Source organism: Gobius niger (assembly GCF_951799975.1).
Source record: "Gobius niger genome assembly, chromosome: 1".
Taxonomy (NCBI): Eukaryota; Metazoa; Chordata; class Actinopteri; order Gobiiformes; family Gobiidae; genus Gobius; species Gobius niger.
The window spans coordinates 75,753,605-75,776,923 of record NC_136852.1 but is presented as its reverse complement, the minus strand read 5'-3'; the positions used below and the strand labels follow the sequence as shown (position 1 = coordinate 75,776,923).

The 23,319-nt window shown below is 42.6% G+C and overlaps 1 protein-coding gene across 2 annotated transcripts in view; it reads right to left on the bottom strand.

Annotated features, from left to right (window-relative positions):
• Positions 1 to 23,319, bottom strand: part of LOC306980709 (tight junction protein 2-like) — a 72,008-nt gene that overhangs the window by 17,926 nt on the left and 30,763 nt on the right. For both annotated transcript variants that reach the window (XM_079580137.1, XM_079580138.1), the window contains exons 6-13: positions 21,667 to 21,770; positions 20,273 to 20,426; positions 5,845 to 5,950; positions 3,609 to 3,721; positions 3,457 to 3,520; positions 3,220 to 3,370; positions 1,423 to 1,531; positions 1,131 to 1,350 (exon numbers count right to left, since the gene is read on the bottom strand). In XM_079580137.1, the coding sequence (XP_079436263.1) occupies positions 1,131 to 1,350; positions 1,423 to 1,531; positions 3,220 to 3,370; positions 3,457 to 3,520; positions 3,609 to 3,721; positions 5,845 to 5,950; positions 20,273 to 20,426; positions 21,667 to 21,770 (1,021 nt within the window). The remainder of the gene's footprint in view (positions 1 to 1,130; positions 1,351 to 1,422; positions 1,532 to 3,219; positions 3,371 to 3,456; positions 3,521 to 3,608; positions 3,722 to 5,844; positions 5,951 to 20,272; positions 20,427 to 21,666; positions 21,771 to 23,319) is intronic.

Genomic DNA, 23,319 nt, shown 5'->3' with positions numbered 1-23,319 from the left:
TGTCCCATTTTAGTTGAATTTTTGTTGAATTTTTGTCCCATTTTTGTCCCATTTTTGTTGAATTTTTGTTGAATTTTTGTCCCATTTTTGTTGAATTTTTGTTGATTTTTTGTCATTTTTTTGTTGAATTTTTGTTGAATTTTTGTCCCATTTTTGTTGAATTTTTGTCCCATTTTTGTTGAATTTTTGTTGAATTTTTGTCCCATTTTTGTTGAATTTTTGTTGATTTTTTGTCATTTTTTTGTTGAATTTTTGTTGAATTTTTGTCCCATTTTTGTTGAATTTTTGTCCCATTTTTGTTGAATTTTTGCTGAATTTTTGTCACATTTTTGCCACATTTTTGTCTAATTTTTTTTTCTTTTCATCCTCTTTTTGTCGCTAATTTGATGCTTTTCTTTCTAGCTTTTAGATTTGGGTAAAGCTCGGTTAAGGCGGGACCGGGGGCCCTTCTGTGCTCTTCCAGAATACAGGACATGTGGCCAGTCCGCCCCTGTTCTACAATAATGTGTGGCTCAGACGGGTTCGTACCGGCTCTTGTTGCAGATGTTTCTCCTCCTGCAGATGTTCCTACAGTAACGTGTGGCTCAGGTTCGTACCGGCTCTTGTTGGGGATGATGCCCTTCTCCAGATGTTCCTACAGTAACGTGTGGCTCAGGTTCGTACCGGCTCTTGTTGGGGATGATGCCCTTCTCCAGATGTTCCTACAGTAACGTGTGGCTCAGGTTCGTACCGGCTCTTGTTGCAGATGTTTCTCCTCCTGCAGATGTTCCTACAGTAACGTGTGACACAGGTTCGTACCGGCTCTTGTTGGGGATGATGCCCTTCTCCAGCAGCTGTTTCTCCTCCTGCAGATGTTCCTACAGTAACGTGTGACACAGGTTCGTACCGGCTCTTGTTGGGGATGATGCCCTTCTCCAGCAGCTGTTTCAGATGTTCCTACAGTAACGTGTGACTCAGGTTCGTACCGGCTCTTGTTGGGGATGATGCCCTTCTCCAGCAGATGTTTCTCCTGCAGATGTTCCTACAGTAACGTGTGACTCAGGTTCGTACCGGCTCTTGTTGGGGATGATGCCCTTCTCCAGCAGCTGTTTCAGATGTTCCTACAGTAAAGTGTGAGCACACTTTCGTACCGGCTCTTGTTGGGGATGATGCCCTTCTCCAGCAGCTGGGCGCCCGGGCCCACGCGGATGGCCAGCCAGTTGCCCAGTTTGCCGTCGTACAGCGTGTCCACCACCTTGAAGATCTGGCCCCGGCTGAAGGACAGGCCCTGGGGACTCTCCTTCTCGTACCTGAAGTGTGCGCGGATGAAGAAGGCGTCTCCGCGGCCCGACACCAGGATGTCGTTGTAAACTGTGGAGATCAGACACCAGAGAGTGAGAGGAAGATGATGAAGAGCTGGGTCCATCACGGGCAGGCACTGACCGTCGGGTTTGCTCTGGGCCAGGATGGTGACCAGCTCTCCTTTGGGGAGCTCCAGCAGGAACAGCACGGCCTCCTCTCGGACCAGGCCCTGGAAGTCCACCTGGTTCACCTGCAGAGACGACATTATGAGCTCACCTGAGGGAGAAACATGTGGGTCACTGTGGACAGGCTCAGGGTCCAGAGGTCTTTGTTCAGGGCAGAGGAGGCTCTAAGACAGGGGTGCCCAAAGTGGGGCCCGCGGGCCAAATTTGGAACAGTTCTGTTGGCCCGCCAAAGAGTGACCTACTTTTGCGCTGCGTGTGGTTAAAACTAACTCATTCTCAATGGTAAATATGGATGCAGTACACTTTTTGACCACCAGAGTCAAATTGGGGGCGCTGTTTCACTCCTTTCACAAAGCTAAGGAAACACTGTTGTGGTGTCTATTTATCAATTACAGAGCTTTGTAGCATCAACTTTCACAGTTTTCCAACTTTTATTGCAAGGGTTGTTGACATCGACAACAGTATATGTTAAAAATTGACTTATAAAAGAATTGATGCTGAACTGACACTTTCAAAATAATCTAATGTGGCATTTTCTTTGAGTTAACCTCTTAACTCCCGCCTGAACCGAGGGGATCTTTTTCCTCACGTCATCAGATTTTTTTTCCATAATTTTTTTGTTGGATATTCAACTCATTTTTGTAACTTTTTTGTCAGATTTTTGTCCTTTTTTAGTCAATTTTTTGTCATTTTTTGTCTTTTTTTTTTTGTCATTTTTTGTCATTTTTTTGTCCATTTTTTATCACATTTTTGTCACATTTTTGTAATTTTTTTCGTCACTTTTTGTCAATGTTTTCTCACTTTTTTCTCACTTTTCCATCATTGTTTTCGTCTCAGAATGAGGTAAAGTTACTGTAGGTGCTGCAGATACAGGTGTTTTTTTTTGGCACTAAATGCTACAATTGGCATAGTACACCATTTGTTTTAATATAGCATGTTATTTGCAGTTATATGTGTTTTTCGTGCTTGACATCGCTGTGTTTGGCCCGCGACTCACAGGCACTTTTTAATTTTGGCCCTCGGAGACAAAAAGTTTGGGCCCCCCTGCTCTAAGACCTAAGACCTCAGCCCTCAGACCAGGGGGGTGAAGGGTTAGGGTTCACAGCGTATACAGAGGACGCTTTAATTATCAATGAAGAAACACTTGGACACGCCTGGTTTTCCAGAACAGTTTGATGTAAAACCTAAGATTGTGCTCATGTAGCCTGTGTTTGAGGCCTGGCCACAGCGCCTCCTTTGGCGACACAGAGGAAGTACAGCCCCACAGCGCCCTCCTTTGGCCACACAGAGGAAGCACCAGCCCCACAGCGCCCTCCTTTGGCGACACAGAGGAAGCACCAGCCCCACAGCGCCCTCCTTTGGCCACACAGAGGAAGCACCAGCCCCACAGCGCCCTCCTTTGGCCACACAGAGGAAGTACCAGCCCCACAGCGCCCTCCTTTGGCCACACAGAGGAAGTACAGCCCCACAGCGCCCTCCTTTGGCGACACAGAGGAAGTACAGCCCCACAGCGCCCTCCTTTGGCCACACAGAGGAAGCACCAGCCCCACAGCGCCCTCCTTTGGCGACACAGAGGAAGCACCAGCCCCACAGCGCCCTCCTTTGGCCACACAGAGGAAGTACCAGCCCCACAGCGCCCTCCTTTGGCCACACAGAGGAAGTACCAGCCCCACAGCGCCCTCCTTTGGCCACACAGAGGAAGTACAGCCCCACAGCGCCCTCCTTTGGCCACACAGAGGAAGTACAGCCCCACCTTGAGGAGCAGGTCTCCGGTGCGCAGCCCCTCCTCCTCCGCGGGGCTGCCCTCCTGGACGCCCGCGATGAAGATCCCAGCGTCGTTCCCTCCGGCCAGTCTCAGTCCCACACTGTCCCCCTTCTGGAAGGTCACCATCACCGTGTTGGGCCTGAGCAGGGGCATCAGAAAACAGGTATAACAGGAGCAGGAGGAGCAGGAGGAGGAGCAGGAGCTGAGGACAATGAGGACACTGACCCATACAGCTTCTCCTCCTCGGGGCTCGGCCGCAGCAGGATCTTAGGCGTGTTCGTTGCAGATGCTGATGGAGAAACATAAAGAAACCTCTGTGTCAGGAACATACAGAACATGAAGGACACACAGCAGATACAGATGTTCTGAGGACCCACCTGGGGGCGGGCTCTGCTCGTGGCTCCTGGTCTCTCCGGGGCTCTGCCTGGGCTCCGGCACTCTGAACGGAGAGCTCACAATGGACAGGTCAGCGGTCAGGGGGAGGGCGTCCCTGTGGAGAGGACCACACACTACACACGTCACACCCAGGACCACACCCAGGACCACACCCAGGACCACACCCAGGACAAACCTCCTGTTGGTCTGTAAATGCAGTAAATTAGACGAAAAAATGACAAAAATGTGATAAAAATTTGACCAAAAAATGCAAAAAATTGACAAAAAAAATCACAAAAAATTGACAAAAAATTGACAAAAAATGACAAAAAATTGACAAAAAATTAACAAAAAAAATACAAAAATGTGATAAAAAATTTGACCAAAAAATGCAAAAAATTGACAAAAAATTACAAAAAAATGACAAAAATGTGACAAAAATGAGTTGAACACCCAACAAAAAAATGATGGAAATAAAATCTGACGTGAGGAAAAAGATCCTCTCGGTTCAGGCGGGAGTTAAGAGGTTAAAGTGGGGGTGTTCTGCTTTAAAGAGGGGGTGTTCTGCTTTTGTCAGTCCCATAGCACCAGTCTATATCTCACTACAATGATGACAAACCTTCTGTTGGTCTGTAAATGCAGTAAATTAGAATAACTGCCTTGTATAAAATGTCTCTCTCAAAATGGCTGTAGTGAATGTCTTGAAATAGGCCTCTGTCTCTTTAAGAACCTCTGAGCCTTTAGACACGCCCCCTCCACACGCTGTCTGTGGCATCAGTGGGGAGGGGGTTCTGCTGAGGAGCAGTGGTTGGTTACTCGGCTGGTGACCAAAGCTCGGAGGCGTCTCCAGGAGGTGGGGGCGTTCCTAGGAGGACTCAGGCAAACCTATCCCTAAAATGGCCGCCACCAGCCAAAAATTCAACAAAAAAATGACAAAAATTCAACAGAAAAATGACGAAAATTCAACAAAAAATCAACAAAAATGTGACAAAAATTCAACCAAAATGTGACAAAAATTTAACAAAAATGTGACAAAAATTCAACAAAAATGTGACAAAAATTCAACAAAAATGTGACAAAAAATCAACAAAAAAATGACAAAAAATGACGAAAATTCAACAAAAATTCAACAAAAAAATGACAAAAATTCAACAAAAAAATGACAAAAAAATGACTAAAATTCAACAAAAATGTGACAAAAATGACAAAAATTCAACAAAAATTCAACAAAAATTCAACAAAAATTCAACAAAAAAGTGACGAAAATTCAACAAAAATGTGACAAAAAATCAACAAAAAAATGACGAAAATTCAACAAAAAATCAACAAAAATGTGACAAAAATTCAACCAAAATGTGACAAAAATTTAACAAAAATGTGACAAAAATTCAACAAAAATGTGACAAAAATTCAACAAAAATGTGACAAAAAATCAACAAAAAAATGACAAAAAATGACGAAAATTCAACAAAAATTCAACAAAAAAATGACAAAAATTCAACAAAAAAATGACAAAAAAATGACTAAAATTCAACAAAAATGTGACAAAAATGACAAAAATTCAACAAAAATTCAACAAAAATTCAACAAAAATTCAACAAAAAAGTGACAAAAATTCAACAAAAAAGTGACAAAAATTCAACGAAAAAATGACGAAAAATGAAGAAAATTCAACAAAAAATTCAACAAAAATGTGACAAAAATTAAACAAAAAAATGACAAAAAATGACAAAAATTCAACGAAAAAATGACAAAAAATGACAAAAATTCAACGAAAAAAAGACAAAAAATGACGAAAATTCAACAAAAAATCAACAAAAAAATGACAAAAATTCAACAAAAAAAGGACAAAAATTCAACAAAAAATGACTAAAATTCAACAAAAAATGACAAAAATTCAACAAAAAAATGACAAAAATTCAACTAAAAAATGACAAAAATGACAAAAATTGAACAAAAATTGAACAAAAATTGAACAAAAATTGAACAAAAAATTTAAAAAAAATGTGACAAAAATTCAACAAAAATGTGACAAAAACCTATCCCTAAAATGGCCGCCATCAGAGTTTTTACAGATGACTCAGAAATACGTGAATGTGCCAAGGCAACACTTCAGCCATGTTTTTAATGAGGGAGTGACATTTTGCATAATACCCCCCCTTTAAAATAGCTCTGCTAGTTTACAAGTCTTTTCATGGTTGGGCTCCTTCTCAGTGGGGACTGGGGGGGCCGTCCTACCTGTTGGGGTCTCTCTCGTTGGACGAGTGTGAGGACAGGTCGGACTGGTGGGACCTCCGGCCTTCAGGCGGCGTGTACGAGTGACACGACTCCATCTCCGACATGTCTACGGAGAAAGCAGAGTGAGAGGTCGGCTCTCCCCGGGTCCTGAGGAGAAGAACCCACCACCAGGAGCCGAGAGCCGAGAGCCGGGAGCCGAGAGCCGAGAGCCGAGAATCAGGAGCTGAGATCCGAGAGCCGAGAGTCAGAGCCAAGAGCCGAGAGCCAAGACCCAAGAGTCAAGACCCGAGAGTCAAGACCCGAGAGCCGAGACCCGAGAGCCCAGACCCAAGAGTCGAGAGTCAGGAGCCAAGACCCAAGAGCCAAGACCCGAGAGCCAAGAGCCAAGAGCCAAGACCCGAGAGCCAAGACCCGAGAGTCAAGACCCGAGAGTCGAGACCCGAGAGCCAAGACCCGAGAGTCAAGACCTGAGAGCCGAGAGCCGAGAGCCGAGAGCCGAGAGCCGAGAGCCGAGAGTCAGAGCCGAGAGCCAAGAGTCAGAGCCAAGAGCCGAGACCCGAGAGCCGAGACCCGAGAGCCAAGAGCCGAGACCCGAGAGCCAAGACCCGAGAGTCAAGACCCGAGAGCCAAGACCCGAGAGTCAAGACCTGAGAGCCGAGAGCCGAGAGCCGAGAGCCGAGAGCCGAGAGTCAGAGCCGAGAGCCAAGAGTCAGAGCCAAGAGCCAAAACCCAAGAGCCGAGACCCGAGAGCCAAGAGCCGAGACCCGAGAGCCAAGACCCGAGAGTCAAGACCCGAGAGCCAAGACCCGAGAGTCAAGACCCGAGAGCCAAGACCCGAGAGTCAAGACCCGAGAGCCAAGACCCGAGAGTCAAGACCCGAGAGTCAAGACCCGAGAGCCAAGAGTCAGAGCCAAGAGCCGAGACCCGAGAGCCGAGACCCGAGAGCCAAGAGTCAGAGCCAAGACCCGAGAGCCGAGAGCCAAGACCCGAGAGTCAGAGCCGAGAGCCGAGAGCCGAGAGCCGAGAGTCAAGAGCCAAGACCCGAGAGCCAAGACCCGAGAGTCAGAGCCGAGAGCCGAGAGCCGAGAGCCGAGAGTCAAGAGCCAAGACCCGAGAGCCAAGACCCGAGAGTCAGAGCCGAGAGCCGAGAGCCAAGACCCGAGAGTCAGAGCCGAGAGCCGAGAGCCGAGAGCCGAGAGTCAAGAGCCAAGACCCGAGAGCCGAGAGCCAAGACCCGAGAGTCAAGACCCGAGAGCCAAGAGTCAAGACCCGAGAGCCAAGACCCGAGAGTCAGACCCGAGAGCCAAGACCCGAGAGCCAAGAGCCAAGACCCGAGAGCCAAGAGTCAAGAGCCAAGAGCCAAGACCCAAAAGCCAAGACCCGAGAGCCAAAACCCGAGAGCCAAAACCCGAGAGCCGAGACCCGAGAGCCAAGAGCCGAGAGCCAAGACCCGAGAGCCAAGACCCGAGAGCCAAAACCCAAGAGCCAAAACCCAAGAGCCAAAACCCAAGAGCCAAGACCAGAGAGCCGAGACCCGAGAGCCGAGAGTCAGGAGCCAAAACCCGAGAGCCAAGACCCGAGAGTCAAAACCCAAGAGCCGAGACCCGAGAGCCGAGAGTCAGGAGCCAAAACCCGAGAGCCAAGACCCGAGAGTCAAAACCCGAGAGCCAAAACCCAAGAGCCAAAACCCAAGAGCCAAAACCCAAGAGCCAAAACCCAAGAGCCAAAACCCAAGAGCCAAAACCCAAGAGCCAAAACCCAAGAGCCAAAACCCAAGAGCCAAAACCCAAGAGCCAAAACCCAAGAGCCAAAACCCAAGAGTCAGAGTCAGGACTCAGAGCAAACCACCACCAGAGCGAGCAAGAACCCAACACCGAGAGTCAAGACTCAGAGCCAAGAGCCAAAGCCAAGACTCAGAGCAAACCACCACCAAGAGCCAAAACCGAGAGCCAGAGTCAGAGCCAGAGCCAGAGTCAGAGTCAGAGCCACCACCAGCATTAATAATGTTCATCTCACCCACCGAGGTCACGTATGTTCCTCGTCATATTCGTGTTGATCAAAGCTAAACGTCAGTGCGAGCGCCGCAGCAGCCACAGCTGATGATGGTCCTGGAGGCCGACAAAACGTGAACCACATTTAAAGGAACAGGCCACGGTTTTTCCATAATGTTCTTACCTGAGCTTAGACGAGTCGATGAGTTCCTGTCTGAGATAAGAACATATCTCAGTATGGAAGAACGGCGGCCTGTTCCTTTAAGGGAGGACGATGCAGGAAAACCTCTAACGTGTGAACTTTCACTTGGAGACAAAGAACTGGAGCTTCAGGAGCTTCAGGAGCTTCAGGGGCTTCAGGAGCTTCAGGAGCTTCAGGAGCTTCAGGAGCTTCAGGAGCTTCAGGAGCTTCAGGGGCTTCAGGAGCTTCAGGAGCTTCAGGAGCTTCAGGAGCTTCAGGAGTTCTAGTGCCATTTCTCTCTTTACCAGTGCATTTCACAGTTTCATTATTGAAATGAGCACAGAACACATTTTTCAGACCGTTTGATTTAAAGTTTGAGAACCCCTGATACCAAGGGAGTGTCCTGGTTATTAAAGAAATTAACCTCTTAACTCCCGCCTGAACCGAGAGGGTCTTTTTCCTCACGTAATCAGATTTTTTTTCAATCATTTTTTTGTTGGGTATTCAACTCATTTTTGTAACTTTTTTGTCAAATTTTTGTAATTTTTTTAGTCAATTTTTTGTCATTTTTTTTGTTATTTTATTGTTATTTTTTGTTATTTTTTGTCATTTTTTTTTTTTTTTTTTTAAATATTTTTTAATTTTTTTGTCAAATTTTAGTCATTTTTTGTCATTTTTGTTTTATTTTTTGTCAATTTTTTTGTTATTTTTTGTCAATTTTTAGTCATTTTTTTGTCTTTGTTTTAATTTTTGTCATTTTTTTGTCATTTTTTTTGTCATTTTTGGTAAATTTTTTGTTATTTTTTGTCAATTTTTTGTCTTTTTTAGTTTTGTTTTTTTTGTTTTTTGTCATTTTTTTGGTCATTTTTTGTCAATTTTTTGTCAAATTTTTGTCATTTTTTTGTCATTTTTTTGTCATTTTTTGTCAATTTTTGGTCAATTTTTGGTCAATTTTTTGTTATTTTTTGTCAATTTTTTGTTATTTTTTTTGTCAAATTTTTGTCTTTTTTTTTGTTTTTGTTTTTTTTTTGTCAAATTTTTGTCCTTTTTTTTGTCATTTTTTTTTTTTGTTTTTGTCAATTTTTTTGTCAATTTATTGTTATTTTTTGTCAATTTTTTGTTATTTTTTTTGTCAAATTTTTGTCATTTTTTTGTTATTTTTTTTTTTTTTGTCAAATTTTTGTCAAATTTTTGTCATTTTTTTTTGTTTGTTTTTGTCAATTTTTTTGTCAATTTTTTTGTCAATTTTTTGTTATTTTTTGTCAATTTTTTGTTTTTGTTTTTGTCATTTTTTTGTCAAATTTTTGTCATTTTTTTGTTCTTTTTTGTCAATTTTTTTGTCAATTTTTTTTATTTTTTGTCAATTTTTGTTCTTTTTTTGTCATATTTTGTCAATTTTTTGTCAATTTCTTGTGACTTTTTGTGACTTTTTGCCACTTTTTCATAAATTTTCCGTCACTTTTTTGTCACATTTCCATCATTGTTTTCGTCTCAGTTTTGTCACTATTTTCCCACCTTTTTTCCTGAAGCTTTTGGATTGGGGTAAAGCCAAACTGGAGAAACTGTGCTCGGTTCAGGCGGGAGTTAAGGGGTTAAAGATAACACTGATGCTAACGGGAACAGATATTATAAGATTAATCTTCCCTCTGTTGCTTTTTGTTCATGTATGGATGAAATAATAACGTCATCATCAGAGAAACTCCTCCAGACGTCCCAGTAATGAGAAGATAAAAGTGCAGCTAAGGCTAAAAACTGAACAAATCCTCGCGGGTGTGTGAACTTATCGGCACAACTGTAAGTGAGTGAAGGCTGAACAAAGTGAATCCTTGTAGAGCACAGAACACATTTTTCATTAAAGTTTGAGAACCCCTGATACCAAGGGATGTCCTGGTAATTAAAGAAATTAACCTCTTAACTCCCGCCTGAACCGAGAGGATCTTTTTCCTCACGTCATCAGAGTTTTTTCCAGCATTTTTTTGTTGGGTATTCAACTCATTTATGTAACTTTTTTGTCAAATTTTTGTCAATTTTTTGTCATTTTTTGTCAATTTTTTTTTGTCAATTTTGTTGTTTTTTTTTTTGTCAAATTTTTGTCATTTTTTCGGGGGGGTTTTGTCAATTTTTTGTCATTTTTTGTAAATGTTTTGTATTTTTTATTTTTTTTGTAAATTTTTTGTCCATTTTTTGTTTTTTTGTCTTTTTTTTGTAATTTTTTTGTTATTTTTTGTAAAAAAAATTGTAAATTTTTTGTCATTTTTTGTAAATTTTTTGTATTTTTTTTTTTGTTGTCAATTTTTTGTCAATTTTTTTGTCAATATTTTGTCATTTTTTCGTCCATTTTATGTCATTTTTTTTATCATTTTTTTGTCAATTTTTTTGTTATTTTTTGTCAATTCTTTGTCATTTTTTGTCAATTTTTTGTTATTTTTTTTTTCTATTTTTTTTCTATTTTTTTCTATTTTTTTGTCAAATTTTTGCCACATTTTTGTAACATTTTTTGTCACATTTTTGTCATATTTTGTCAATTTATTGTCAATTTCTTGTGACATTTTTGTGACTTTTTGCCACTTTTTCATCAATTTTCCATCACTTTTTTGTCACATTTCCATCCTTGTTTTCGTCTCAGTTTTGTCGCAATTTTGCAGCTTTTTTCCAGAAGCTTTTGGATTGGGGTAAAGCCAATCAGGTGGGAGTTAAGGGGTTAAAGATAACACTGATGCTAACGGGAACAGATAACACAAGATTAATTTTCCCTCTGTTGCTTTTTCTTCATGTATGGATGAAATAATAACGTCATCATCAGAGAAACTCCTCCAGACGTCCCAGTAATGAGAAGATAAAAGTGCAGCTAAGGCTAAAAAACTAAACAAATCCTCCCGTGTGTGTGAACTTATCGGCAGAACTGTAAGTGAGTGAAGGCTGAACAAAGTGAATCCTTGTAGAGCACAGAACACATTTTTCATTAAAGTTTGAGAACCCCTGATACCAAGGGATGTCCTGGTAATTAAAGAAATTAACCTCTTAACTCCCGCCTGAACCGAGAGGATCTTTTTCCTCACGTCATCAGAGTTTTTTCCAGCATTTTTTTGTTGGGTATTCAACTCATTTATGTAACTTTTTTGTCAAATTTTTGTCATTTTTTGTCAATTTTTTGTTTTTTTTGTCTTTTTTTTTTGTCAATTTTTTTGTTATTTTTTGTCAAATTTTTTGTCAAATTTTTGTCATTTTTTTTTTTGTTGTCTTTTTTTTGTAATTTTTTTGTTATTTTTTGTAAAAAAAATTGTAAATTTTTTGTCATTTTTTGTAAATTTTTTGTATTTTTTTTTTTGTTGTCAATTTTTTGTCAATTTTTTTGTCAATATTTTGTCATTTTTTCGTCCATTTTATGTCATTTTTTTTTATCATTTTTTTGTCAATTTTTTTGTTATTTTTTGTCAATTTATTGTCAATTTCTTGTGACATTTTTGTGACTTTTTGCCACTTTTTCATCAATTTTCCATCACTTTTTTGTCACATTTCCATCCTTGTTTTCGTCTCAGTTTTGTCGCTATTTTCACATGTGAGTGAAGGCTGAACAAAGTGAATCCTTGTAGAGCCGCGTCCTCCTCGCTCTGTAACTCCTGACGTAACTGCTCGCTGAAGCGCCCCGGGACTGGATGTGCCTGTCGAGTGGAAAAGGCCTCGCTCTGACCCGTCACTGGACTGGAGCTGCTCAGGGCTCGCACACGTCCAGAACAACAGCCTGGAGGAGGAGGAGGACGAGTGTGTGGGGGGGGGGGGGGCCCGGAGCTCCTGTCACTCAGCCCGGCCCCCGCCTCGGAAGGCCCCGCCTGAGTGACGGCCTGTCAGCCCCGAGCACAGAGGAGCCAGAGATACAGAGCAGGACACGTGAAGCAAACACGCGTGTAAATGCAGGAGTTTAGACACGGGATGAGACGAGTGTGGGGGGGGGAGGAGGAGGACGAGGAGGAGGAGGACGAGGACGAGGAGGACGAGGAGGACGAGGAGCGCCGTTACATTGTTTCTATACAGATACTTTTTACTTTACCTAAACCAAAGAACGATGATGTGAGGAAGATCTGCACATTTACAGGTTCATCTCAGTCTGAAGAAATGTGGGAAAAATGGGGAATAATTCAGGGGAAAATTGAGCAAAATAAGGAAAAAAATGGCCAAAACTAAATAGATAAAAACAATACGAAAAATTGTGTAAAAAAAAAAGAAAAATTAAAAAAAATTGGTGGCGGTTTGGGGAAAAATTTGGAGAAAATAGGGTAAATAGTAGTAATAAAATATTGGCAAAAATGAGGAAAAAAAACTGGGGGGAAAATAAGGAAAATGTGAAAAAGAAAAAGAAAAAAAAGAACTAAATTGGGAAAAATGGGGCAAACATTCAGAAAAAATGAGAGGGAATTGATTTTAGGGGAAAAAATTGGGGAAATTATGACAATTTTTTTTTTTATACATTTTTGGTAATTTTTTTGTCACATTTTTGGTCAATTTTTTATCAAATTTTGGTCATTTTTTTGTCCAATTTCTAGTCATTTTTTAATCATTTTTTGTAATTTTTTTGTCAAATTTGCATCCCATTTTTGCCACTTTAATAAAACATTGGCAAAAATGAGGAAAAAAACTGGGGGAAAAATCAGGAAAATGTGTAAAAGAAAAAGAAAAAAATAATTAAATTGGGAAAAATGGGGTAAACATTCAGAAAAAATGAGAGGGAAATGATTCTAGGGAAAGAAAATTGTGGAAGTTATGACAAAAAAAAATTAAATAAAAAATGAGGAAAAATTTAGGGAAAAATGGGGCAAAAATTTAGAAAAAAAAAAGTCTTAATTTGAGCTTAAACATTAAGTGCCTTTAATGCTCATCAACAGCATCAAAACTGTATTTTTTTTAGCGTCTGATTTCAGTATTTATATTTTAACGATGCTCAGCCCGAGTCGGGATTGTGCGAAAGCGTGTCCTCGTTTCAAATGCCCTGCTCTGAAGGTTTCACAGTGTGAATGTGGAGGTGGAGGAGGAGGTGAAGGAGGAGGAGGAGGTGGAAGACAGTAAAGGTGGAGCACAGTGAAGAAGAGACGAGTGTGGACACGGCTGTACAAGGGAAAAACAATGACATCATGATTGCGATATTTCAAACGCTGAAACAATACTCTGAGGACCTCCAGCCACACTGCATCACCCACATCAATGAACAAAAGGTTCTTAAGCCGTCGTCTGTACTCTGCAGTTGAAGTGTTGGACGTTTCTCTCATGCAAGAAGCTTCGTCGGCAGCTCTAAGGATTAGTCTTACCAGCAGGCAGGATATAAACCTCTAGTGGGAGGGGTTTAACGACTTAAGAGCCTTTGTTTATGATGGAAAACTCCTGTATGTCTGAAATACTAATCAATGAAATGAAATAATACAAGCGTTTCATCACGGGAGATCGAGACTAAAAGCAGCCGAATAATAGTGAAGTCCAGTCAGTCATGAGGGTCTGCAGTGTGGCTTTAAAGAGTCAAAATCATTTAAGCGTCGTGATCGATCTCTGTTTCTGTTTAATTTGAAAATAAAACTGGCTAATATCGCAATGACAATGTTTTTGTGATTTATTGCACAGTCCGGATTAAAAACGAGTTCAGGCCACAGTTCACACATGGACCATCTGCCCGACAGCCTCGTCACACCGGCAGACGTGACCAGCGTGGGCAGGTATGACAAGTGTGGGCAGGTCTGGGCAGGTGTGACGAGCGTGGGCAGGTGTCACGTGTGATCTGGGAGACATTAGTGACATCAGCCCGTCCACACCGGCGTTAAAACAGAGTCTCACCACGAGACGACAGGAAGTACGACTTTAGTGTTTCAGAAACGCAGGACCGAGTACTGACACGAAGCACGTGTGTGTGTGTGTTGGTCTTTCAGTGCTTCAGACTTTAGCCATAGATCCAGTTTCCGAAGCCTTTTGCTAATGACGCACCAAGAAGCCAAACTGAAAACACACCAAACGACGACTAAACCATGAAAACCAGCTCCACAAACAGAAAAAGTGACTCTTCTCGGTAACTCATGTGTTTAACTGACCTTTCGCAAAACCACGCCCCAAAACGGTAACTGTCCAATCAGACATCAGCAATGAGCACCGAGCAGATTTTTACTGCTAACACCAAAAGCCCGACCAGACAAAGAAGAAGAAGCAAAATGGTGAAGCCTCGGCCTATGGAGGATGTAAATCAGGCACGAGGGACCACAGGCGTGAGGTAACTGGAGGTAGTTGGAGGTAACTGGAGGTAACTGGAGGTAGTTGGAGGTAGTTGGAGGTAGTTGGAGGTAACTGGAGGTAGTTGGAGGTAGTTGGAGGTAGTTGGAGGTAACTGGAGGTAGTTGGAGGTAGTTGGAGGTAACTGGAGGTAGTTGGAGGTAGTTGGAGGTAACTGGAGGTAACTGGAGGTAGTTGGAGGTAGTTGGTGGTAGTTGGAGGTAACTGGAGGTAGTTGGAGGTAGTTGGAGGTAGTTGGAGGTAACTGGAGGTAGTTGGAGGTAGTTGGAGGTAGTTGGAGGTAGTTGGAGGTAGTTGGAGTTACACAGGGGTCTGGGGAGTCCAGTTATTCTCCTTCCCAAAGCCAAAAACACGACCTGAGCACTGCCTACAATGTGGACGGCTCTAAGGTAAGACTGGGAACTAGCCGCTAGGCTAACACCTTAGCATTCTAACAGCTTAGCATGCTAACACCTAGCTACTGATAGTCACATAACGTTACACAAACTGGAGCTGTAACTTTAACAACAAACCTACAGTCTCACGTGTTTGTCTCCCTTCATGATAAAAGTACTGTGTATTTTATCTCCCTTTGTGATAAAAGTACTGTGTATTTTATCTCCCTTTGTGATAAAAGTACTGTGTATTTTATCTCCCTTTGTGATAAAAGTACTGTGTATTTTATCTCCCTTTGTGATAAAAGTACTGTGTATTTTATCTCCCTTCATGATAAAAGTACTGTGTATTTTGTCTCCTTTTATGATAAAAGTACTGTGTATTTTGTCTCCTTTGTGATAAAAGTACTGTGTATTTTATCTCCCTTTGTGATAAAAGTACTGTGTATTTTATCTCCCTTTGTGATAAAAGTACTGTGTATTTTGTCTCCTTTGTGATAAAAGTACTGTGTATTTTATCTCCTTTGTGATAAAAGTACTGTGTATTTTGTCTCCTTTGTGATAAAAGTACTGTGTATTTTGTCTCCTTTGTGATAAAAGTACTGTGTATTTTATCTCCTTTGTGATAAAAGTACTGTGTATTTTGTCTCCTTTGTGATAAAAGTACTGTGTATTTTATCTCCTTTGTGATAAAAGTACTGTGTATTTTATCTCCCTTTATGATAAAAGTACAGTGTATTTTCTGGGTCCTGGTAACTGGCTGTAGCTGACGGTCATTGTGGCACCTGTAGGTTTAGCTAGCGTTAGCTAACTTTAGCGCAGAAATGTTTCTATTTTTAGAAATACTAAAAGTCAGAGGGTGCTTCGGGCAGTGCAAGTGCACGACTGGCCCACAAGGCGGCGCTGTTGCATTTAAGGAAGAGATCATAAGGTTTGTGTCTGTTTGCTGTCGTGTCAATAATACTTTATCCTTCGTTAGTTTAATATTTTGAATATTTCACGGAGGTTTTTGCTCGAGAAAAGGTCACTGACACTCAGGGCCATCTGTGGCGCTGGTCGCGTTTGACCATTTGTTTATCAGGCGTAGCAACAGTAACTAAGGGGGCGGGGCTCTGCGAAAGGTCAATTGTGTTTCTGGTCATTTAAATCATTCAATAATGCGGTTCTTTGGACACCACAACAAAACCACAATATACTCAGTGCTCTCATTAATAATAAAACAAGACCCTGAACCACAATGTGCAGAAGAAGCAAAGACTCTGCAGAACCACCAGAGGTACCCGCACTGGAGAAACCACATAATCCACGTAATAGTTTATTAATTCAACTTTATTTAAATGTGTAGTGTTAATTAAAGGGTTAAAACGGCGTGTGATTAGAGAGAGAGAGAGGAGTGGTCACTTAGTGCGGTCACTGCATCTGGCCGTAAAATACATGCAGAATCTCGGGCGGCCTTGAGCTAAAAATATGAACTGTTATCTGAAAGAGAGAAACACAGGCAGACACACTCACAACCACGTTCACAAACATCACTGCAGTTTCAAATAATCCACAGGAGGGGGCGCTCAATGTGGCGGGAACGCGGATGAACAGGGCGACCCGACCAGGCTTGTGTTTGACTGCGGACGAGAAACGCGAATACAGGAGGGGACAGAGGGCAGCCCTGCACGGTCCCTTAGATTTATAATGTGAATGACTGTGGACGAAAAACGCAAATACAGGAGGGGACAGAGGGCAGCCCTGCACGGTCCCTTAGATTTATAATGTGTGAATGACTGTGGACGAAAAACGCAAATACAGGAGGGGACAGAGGGCAGCCCTGCACGGTCCCTTAGATTTATAATGTGTGAATGACTGTGGACGAAAAACGCAAATACAGGAGGGGACAGAGGGCAGCCCTGCACGGTCCCTTAGATTTATAATGTGTTTGACTGCGGACGAGAAACGCAAATACAGGAGGGGACAGAGGGCAGCCCTGCACGGTCCCTTAGATTTATAATGTGAATGACTGGATGAAAAACGCAAATACAGGAGGGCGGGGACAGAGGGCAGCCCTGCACGGTCCCTTAGATTTATAATGTGTGAATGACTGTGGACGAAAAACGCAAATACAGGAGGGGACAGAGGGCAGCCCTGCACGGTCCCTTAGATTTATAATGTGAATGACTGTGGACGAAAAACGCAAATACAGGAGGGGACAGAGGGCAGCCCTGCACGGTCCCTTAGATTTATAATGTGTGAATGACTGTGGATGAAAAACGCAAATACAGGAGGGGACAGAGGGCAGCCCTGCACGGTCCCTTAGATTTATAATGTGAATGACTGGATGAAAAACGCAAATACAGGAGGGCGGGGACAGAGGGCAGCCCTGCACGGTCCCTTAGATTTATAATGTGTGAATGACTGTGGACGAAAAACGCAAATACAGGAGGGGACAGAGGGCAGCCCTGCACGGTCCCTTAGATTTATAATGTGAATGACTGTGGACGAAAAACGCAAATACAGGAGGGGACAGAGGGCAGCCCTGCACGGTCCCTTAGATTTATAATGTGTGAATGACTGTGGATGAAAAACGCAAATACAGGAGGGGACAGAGGGCAGCCCTGCACGGTCCCTTAGATTTATAATGTGAATGACTGTGGATGAAAAACGCAAATACAGGAGGGGACAGAGGGCAGCCCTGCACGGTCCCTTAGATTTATAATGTGAATGACTGTGGACGAGAAGCGCAAATACAGGAGGGGACAGAGGGCAGCCCTGCACGGTCCCTTAGATTTAAAATGTGTGAATGACTGTGGACGAAAAACGCAAATACAGGAGGGGACAGAGGGCAGCCCTGCACGGTCCCTTAGATTTATAATGTGAATGACTGTAGATGAGAAACGCAAATACAGGAGGGGACAGAGGGCAGCCCTGCACGGTCCCTTAGATTTATAATGTGTGGATGACTCTGGATGAAAAACGCAAATACAGGCGGGGACAGAGGGCAGCCCTGCACGGTCCCTTAGATTTATAATGTGTGAATGACTGCGGACGAAAAACGCAAATACAGGAGGGGACAGAGGGCAGCCCTGCACGGTCCCTTAGATTTATAATGTGAATGACTGTGGACGAAAAACGCAAATACAGGAGGGGACAGAGGGCAGCCCTGCACGGTCCCTTAGATTTATAATGTGTGAATGACTGTGGATGAAAAACGCAAATACAGGAGGGGACAGAGGGCAGCCCTGCACGGTCCCTTAGATTTATAATGTGAATGACTGTGGATGAAAAACGCAAATACAGGAGGGGACAGAGGGCAGCCCTGCACGGTCCCTTAGATTTATAATGTGTGAATGACTGTGGACGAAAAAGGCAAATACAGGAGGGGACAGAGGGCAGCCCTGCACGGTCCCTTAGATTTATAATGTGAATGACTGTGGATGAAAAACGCAAATACAGGAGGGGACAGAGGGCAGCCCTGCACGGTCCCTTAGATTTATAATGTGAATGACTGTGGACGAGAAACGCAAATACAGGAGGGGACAGAGAGCAGCCCTGCACGGTCCCTTAGATTTATAATGTGAACGACTGTGGACGAAAAACGCAAATACAGGAGGGGACAGAGGGCAGCCCTGCACGGTCCCTTAGATTTTTAATGTGAATGACTGCGGATGAAAAACGCAAATACAGGAGGGGACAGAGGGCAGCCCTGCACGGTCCCTTAGATTTATAATGTGAATGACTGTGGACGAAAAACGCAAATACAGGAGGAGACAGAGGGCAGCCCTGCACGGTCCCTTAGATTTATAATGTGAATGACTGTGGATGAAAAACGCAAATACAGGAGGGGACAGAGGGCAGCCCTGCACGGTCCCTTAGATTTATAATGTGAATGACTGTGGACGAGAAGCGCAAATACAGGAGGGGACAGAGGGCAGCCCTGCACGGTCCCTTAGATTTAAAATGTGAATGACTGTGGACGAAAACGCAAATACAGGCGGGGACAGAGGGCAGCCCTGCACGGTCCCTTAGATTCTAATGTGTGAATGAACGCACAAATCAAACATGATTTAAAGTATGCTTCTTCACAAAACATGGTGCGACTGATTTAGGTTTGGTTTATGTTGAATTTGATGCTTTTAAGGCGAGACGCTGCAGGTGAAAAGGGAAAACATTTAAATGAAGAGGTTTCAATTTGAAACTTGTGCTGAACATCACTGATAGAAATAAGAGGAAAACTGTATTGCACATTTTCTGTCATTAATGTTTTTATATGAAAGTCAGACATTTTGTGCATAAAAATGGCCCAAATTATATTTTATATTATTATTATTATTATTATAGCCATCATGACGAAATGTAAATAATGGACCCAGATTTAAATTGATGGTTATATTTTGTTGACTTATTAGCAAGAAATATTTTTCAGAGATTTGGGATATTTTGTTTAGTTTAAACCCCCTTCTTTGTTTTGTTTTTATTCCCCATGTGAAGTGTCTGACTGTCCAAAAAAGCGCTGTACAAATTTGATGTATTATTATTTTTAATAAGCTAAAAACATTTGACATTTTGCTGTTTTTTTGGGTTCAAAGCTGAACAAAAAAGGGAATTAGATATTATGCTATATATGTTAGCTTTTGTATTTTAACACATTTTAATATATACAATATACATATATATTGTTAAATGTATTTTTTATGTAATTTTCTTGTTTTTCTTGTATTTTTATTGTGTCTGGTGTTGCTGTGAGGCACATTGGGTTGTACATGTACATGAAATGTGCCAAACAAATAGACTAGATAGATTAATAGACCTATTAAAAAATCCCTCTGTAAAAAATCTTACATTTTTTTATTTTATTTTTTTACTGATGTTTTCCCTATTTCTTTCCCATTTTCACCCATTTGTACCCGGTTTAATCCCATTTTTTTCCTTCTTTTCTTTATTTTTGCCACAATTTCTTTCAATTTTCCCCCATATTTAACAACATTATTCTAAATCTTTCACACATTTCTTGACATTGGAGATTAACCCGATATAGTAAATTACATTATTGTTCTGTTTCTGGTTCTAGACGACAAAAAAGCACATGGATATAAACATGTCATTATTTGTGAATGGCTTTTGAGTCATAAAAGAAGCATCGTATGGAGTAAGTTTTATCATTTTTATCCTCTGACATTAAAGGGGCTGGAAGCAAGTTCGCCATTTTATACTCACTACTGCCACCTCTGGCCATATATGTAACTGCAGCTTCTATATTAAGCTCGTGCATGACGGCAATTCGGGCCGAAGTGATGCATTTTTGAGTGACCGTACAGGATTTTAGAGGCAGTTGTGGTGAACAGGTCTGAGCTCATTCTACACATTAGGACATGGCTGGAACATGTAGGGGCAGGAAAATACTTAATTTTAACATTTTTAAACTCCTTATAGTCCCTTTAAAACTGAAGATGTTAAGGAGCTGAACATCTCCACACTGAGCTTCACCTGCTGCGTCTCGCCTGTAAAACCCATGTAATGATCTAAGACCCCGCGGAGACCCTGGGATTAACACTGGGTTTAGCATCAGCGAGCGCAGGTAAACACGAGCCTGGGGCGCCGGTCACACGGGGGGGTCGGGGGGGGGGGCTCACCGTCGTCGTCGGAGTCGGAGTCGGCCAGGGGGGGGATCCGCACCAGGACCTGCCTCTGGTCCCTCTGCACCACCAGCTGCAGTTTCCCCCGGGACTTCTCGATCAGCTTCCCCGCGTCGTGGAGCGAGAGGTTCTCCGTCACCGTGCCGTTGATCTGCACCAAAACACACAACATGATACCAAGTACTTTAACGATTCCTGCTTTTCGGTTCCGGTGCCTAAACGGTACTTTTTTCGATACCTATGTTGTCTTAAGTCAATAAAAATAACGTGTATAAAAAGCATCATTCAGGAAAAAGACCGAAAACAGCACAACAGAGGCGACACAGGAGCAGCAGCGTCGCCTGGAACCTCGTGTTTTGAGCAGAATTTCCACTTAAGCAGAGATAAAAGAGAGAAAGGACATTATTCCCTCCTGAGCTGCAGAGTCAGATCCACATCAGGACACGGTTTCTTTCAGATAAACTTTTCTAAACTCACTGCACTTTGACGAAGCGAAAGCTCCACAAGTCAAAGATCCTCACATGGTGTGAGCGCTCACTCTGCCACTCAACAACACCATGTAAGCTCCGCCCAACAGCACGTAAGCTCCGCCCAACAGCACGTAAGCTCCGCCCAACAGCACGTAAGCTCCGCCCAACAGCACGTAAGCTCTGCCCAACAGCACGTAAGCTCCGCCTCCGGGTCTGTCGTTAAAGGTAAACACGTCTCTTGTTGTCACGGCTTGGTTTTTAATTTCAATTTGCCTAAAAACTACAGTTTCTTATTCAGTCCTGGTTTAGTTTAGCTCTGGGTTTTACGACCGGAGTCCTGGTTTAGACCTGGCTCAGTCCTGACGCAGACCGCGGCTCTGCCATCTCTATTACAGAAGTTTAGTGCATTGTAGCTTTGCTTTAAGGCCAGTTCATGCTCCAGTTCTCGCGTCTTGTGAAGTCTGAAGAGGCCTGTGAGTTATAGCTATATAAAGATGTAGCTTTTCTTCGCTTCATTTGCGTTGAAGCGGCTCTTTATCTGCCATACGTGCATTTTTTAGACAAAGAACCGAAAACTGGCACCGAAAGAATTTTATATTTTTTGTTAGCTCCCCCGACCGGTGCTTTTCGGTCGGCACCAAGTAGGTACTGTTTAACGGTGCCCATCCCTACACAACACCGGCATCAACAAAACACAAAACACAACAAACAAACTCTGAAAATGCGACAAAAACGTTTCAAACATGTGACAAAAACAAAGACGTTTTGATCAGCTTTGTTGGTCTTTCAAACGAGACGTCACACTGGCCTAAAGGCTGTCAGCTTTTGGATTTGGGTAAAGTGGAACTGGAGACAGTGCGCTCAGTGAGGGCGGGGTTAACTGAGCGTTTGTCTTTTTGAACGGCTGCTCTCGAGGAGTACCTTGAGGATGATGTCTCCCTCCTGGAGGTTCCCGTCCTTGGCGGCGAGGCCGGTGCTGGTCATCTGCTTGATGAAGATCTGACTGCCCAGACGCAGGCCGTACTCTGAGGGAAACAAAAACATGGCGTCTCAGGGAAAACTCCAGGGTTTGACGTTATTATATTAAAACCTGCCTGATTTAGGCCCATTAACTCATTGACTGCCAATGACGGCTCTAGACGTCAATTCAGTTTTTCAATGGGAATGGCTGCAGCAAAGCCTTGAGCATGTCTGGCGTTAAAATCTTAGTTGTAGTTCTTTTATTGAGTCACTAGGCGGCAGCATTGCTCTTGCTGCGATCACTGACACTGTTTTGCTCGATTAGTTTTCTCAGCTTTTTGGTCAGAAACCAGCATTTTGGGTGATTTCAATCAATCAATCTATCAAATGTTATTTATGTCGCGCCCAACAACAACCAGAAGGTCCCAGGGCGCTTTCCAGGATAAAAACAAGAATCACAGTCGACAACAATAAATACAAACACACATAAAAACAGCAGTCAAGTCGGTGGCTTTGTATCGAAGGCTTTTCTGAAAAGATGTTTCTTCAACTGTGATTTAAAAACACTCAGCTCTGCGATGTTTCGAAGCTGGACCGGACGTGCGTTCCACAGCAAATGACCGGCCTCCAAACCTTTTGTATTTGAGCTTGGGAGTGACGAGTGTGTTCAGAGGAGGAAGAGTTCTGGCTGGTTCGTAGACCGTTACTAATTCGGCGAGGTCGGCCGGGGCCAGACCATTGATGGCCTTGAAAACAAACATCAGGACCTTAAACTCCGCCCTGAACGCCACCGGGAGCCAGTGGAGAGAGCGGAGGACTGGATCTTACTGAGGAGCCTTAGCTGGTAAAAGCTCTATTTCACAACTGCACCTCTCTGTTTATCAAAGATCAAACCGCTGTCAGAAATAACACCCAGGTTACGGATGGCGGGAGCAAACAGAGGTGTTTACTCACCTCACCAATTTTCTATGGACGATTACTAAAGAATGGAAAGAGGTACAAATAAACTTTTTTTGAGATGGAAGAAGTAGGGGTGAAACGACTAATCGATTATCGAAATAGTCGACAACTATTTTAGTAATCGATTATTCGTTTTCTGGTTCACACAGACTCAAATAGAGAAAAAATGACATGAAAGTGTAGTATTTTTGATGAAAACCTACTTTGTTTTTCACAGTAAGTGTCTGCAGTGTTTTGTACATTGTAAATTTCATAAATATCCGTCTGTGTCTCAGAAGCAGAATTAGCGCCAAGAGCCTCCGACAAACATTTACTTTAAGCTTCCTCCATCAACACGTCCTCAAGCGGCGCCACTTTAGCTTAATGTGATGACTTTTTTTTTTCATTCACAGCCAAGCGATTAATCAATTAATCGTAAAAATATTCGACAGATTAATCGATGACAAAATAATCGTTGCAGCCCTTTAAAGAAGAGAGTCTAATTTTTCTTTTGGCGGGTTTCATGTTGACATAGACCTCGACCTACATTTTCTGTGGGTCTTGAAAAACAGTAAAACTCCTGAAAACCCTCTGGCTGTGGGAGCTCTCTGATCTGAAAATGCTCTGGCAGTCACTGAGTCAACACGTCATTAATTCATTGAGCTGATACGAATT